Raw genomic sequence first — 2689 nt, 5'->3', positions numbered from 1 at the left:
GAGAATACATATATGTATGTATATGTTTGTAAAGCGCATCAATAACCGGCACACATTGACCATGAAAGTCAGCCAGCAACAGAGGCGGCTCCTAGTCAAGAAATCCCCAAACAGTAAACATAAAAAAAAGTAAACATGAGCAAAAAAAAGGTCCACCAACTGCTGGTGCAACATCAGCACGCTTTTGATAAGATAAAAATCAATCATGAATCGATCGACAATGAGACAATTATCGTATGGCATATCAACAATTAGCAATTCTTCAAGAACGCCATGAGAACTATGCACACAGCGGCGGTAGGAGAGCAAGAGGAGTCTTGAATGTCACCCGGCCATTAGCTAGCAATTACACAATTAGTTATTAGTACTCCATAGGCTGATCGAGTGTAATGTCGCCGCGCATAGTGCTAGCATTTTGGTATGCCATTTTCGCTTGCGTGTGTCACGCTGATCTACAAGTTGAGTGTAAGCTTATCCTAGTTAGCAACAGCGCTCAGCTTAGACTAAGCTCCACTTACATATCATTCACAGATCCATATTGTTTTCGCTTCACATGGATTGGTCCATATCAAGATAAGCGCCATATTGCCGGTTTGACGTGTGAACATTTACGCGAAGATTTCAAAAATGTGCCATGTAGGCGCCCATTAGTGGCTACGGGTGGGTAATAACTTAGAAAAATGTGTTGTTACTTTTTTAAACAAAAAACGATTTCAAATTTAGATAATGATGCCATACCAGATACGGCGGACTTGTGGCGTACTAACATTAAAAACCCAAATGCATTTGGTTGTCCAATGGTTCCGGGCGAGACGTGTGTTAAGTACACGTATATCTATAATAAAGGAGGTTGGTGTTGCATATACATAAATTTTAAATTTGCATTTCATTCATTTTCATGCATACATATGTATATAAAACTCACTCGGATGAATCAAACGATGGCCCTGTTTCAAGTGGAATGAAATGTGCTTCCGAGCAGATTTAGCTGCGCTAACTTCTTCAGCTAATTATTTCATATGCAGGTTGAGAATTTCAAGCATATCACAGCCGTATGAAATAAAAAGCTAGAGCGCCAAATCGCTCAGGCCTCAGATGTTGTAGACCTTAGGGTTCACCAGCCATTTATTTAGCAAATAAGCTCAGTGAAGAAAGAGTGTGTTAGTTAGTTAATTCGTGGGTGAAAGATTTGTGTGTGTCTCTTAAAGTGAGAGTCCCTAATCCAGTGTGGCAAAGATGCCTTGGGCTTCTCTAACAAATCCTAAAAGGGCCTTGGTGGGCGCATTCTTTATAATAAAGAGTTCAACCATTTGAAGCTTTTAATTGGATCAGCCTTTCTCCGGATAACTTCAGAGAATATGCTCTGAAGTTTCATCACCTTCAAGGCAGAGCCAGCATTCTGACTATGTGATCACACCCGAGACAGGTGCGCAGAAAGTAGCCTGATGTCATTTCTATGTTCGAAAATGATATAGGCCCTTATTATGAGCTGCATTCGATTTTCGATCTTCGCTGGCTATCGAAGATCGAAGATCGAAAGTGAAATTCGTATTATGAGCTATGCAAGCGTGTCGAAATTTTCGTTGAGTATCGAATTTTCTGTCGAACAGAATTTTGCTTTCGATGGTGTAGCGAAGTGTTAGAAAATTGTGAAAAATGTATGATTTTGTATATGTTTTCTTACATTTTGGCGGCTAGACACTAATTTTAAACAATTTGTATTAATTTCATGCAGTTCTAACATCGTGAATACTAAACACAAGCTCGAAAGGCTGGTTTTACTTGTGAAAGAAAATCCCAATGCTCTGTTGGCACGATCTCTGAGAACAAAATCGTAGCGCTGTTGATAGTTTTAAAATATTTTAAATAGATTTGGCTCACAAACGCCTCTTTAGATGGTCGGAACTTTTTAATGAATCTGTAGACAAATTTCTTAAATATATTTTATATCAAAATATATTCGAAAGACTAATAAACTTAAATGTTTAAGAGAGCATTTGCTACTCCTGGCCAGTTTACTAAGCTCTCATCCTCTGACGAATCGTTGAACCACAACTCGTTGTACTCATTTTACCACGTTTTTATAAAATTGCTTTCTTTTTTACTTCATTTTAATTAGAACAAATTTGCATAAATATGTATAAGCACACTATTTAGTTTGCTCGATTTGTAAACAAAGCTTCTCAGCGGTGAAAAATATACTATTGTGAACAACCTAAACGAGCGAAATTCACAATAGCGCTATTCTTCATCGAATGAGCGCCATAATACCAAATGAAAATTCGTTCGCTCAGCACTTTCGACCACAGTCGAAAATCGAATGCAACTCATAATAGGGGCCATAATTTCTGTTGAAAACGTAACCGAAGAGCCTGGCCTGTCTAAGGTCTCCCACCGCTCCCCAGTACTTATTTAATGCGTTCAGAGTGTACCCACTCAGTAATTATGGCGACCAAAGAGGACCAATTGAGACCACAGAATGGTTCGAGCCCCAATAAGGCAGTGTGTGCCAAAATTTGTAGCGTGCCAAAGCAGTATCCAACCAGCTTGGATTTCATAGTCCTGATTGAAAGGGCCCGGATGGCTGCTCTGAAAAGATAACTAGAAGCGCCCTTCAAACACTTTTCAAGGTTTACTTGCCCATGGAAATTGCAAGTTTGGTGCTGGTCCAAAAATATCTGTACCTGCC

At 39.3% G+C, this 2689-nt stretch overlaps 2 protein-coding genes across 2 annotated transcripts in view; both read left to right on the top strand.

Annotated features, from left to right (window-relative positions):
* The first annotated feature begins 252 nt into the window (after positions 1-252).
* On the top strand, positions 253-1030 carry LOC118754634. Its single transcript, XM_036489523.1, has 4 exons — positions 253-465; positions 532-660; positions 724-849; positions 1026-1030. Exons 1-4 carry the CDS (start codon positions 390-392, stop codon positions 1028-1030), a joined length of 336 nt encoding a protein of 111 aa, XP_036345416.1. The 5' UTR covers positions 253-389.
* Positions 1031-2445: 1415 nt separating this feature from the next.
* Positions 2446-2689, top strand: part of LOC118754633 (pre-mRNA-splicing factor syf1 homolog) — a 1894-nt gene continuing 1650 nt past the window's right edge. The window contains exon 1 of the mRNA XM_036489522.1: positions 2446-2504. Within this exon, the coding sequence (XP_036345415.1) occupies positions 2446-2504 (59 nt within the window). The remainder of the gene's footprint in view (positions 2505-2689) is intronic.

This window comes from Rhagoletis pomonella, unplaced genomic scaffold, assembly GCF_013731165.1.
Source record: "Rhagoletis pomonella isolate Grant_MI unplaced genomic scaffold, Rhpom_1.0 Rhpom_scaffold_04274, whole genome shotgun sequence".
Lineage (NCBI taxonomy): Eukaryota > Metazoa > Arthropoda > Insecta > Diptera > Tephritidae > Rhagoletis > Rhagoletis pomonella.
Note: the sequence above shows the minus strand (reverse complement) of the source record. Positions and strands in the feature narration are given on the sequence as shown.

What these genes read in the sequence shown, in the direction of transcription:
- LOC118754634 (XM_036489523.1), top strand. Translation starts at nt 390, where the DNA reads ATGTCGCCGCGCATAGTGCTAGCATTTTGGTATGCCATTTTCGCTTGC. An exon ending in CGCTGATCTACAAGTTGAGT is followed by an intron (nt 466 to 531) that starts GTAAGCTTATCC and finishes TATCATTCACAG; the next exon opens with ATCCATATTGTTTTCGCTTC. An exon ending in GCGCCCATTAGTGGCTACGG is followed by an intron (nt 661 to 723) that starts GTGGGTAATAAC and finishes TTTCAAATTTAG; the next exon opens with ATAATGATGCCATACCAGAT.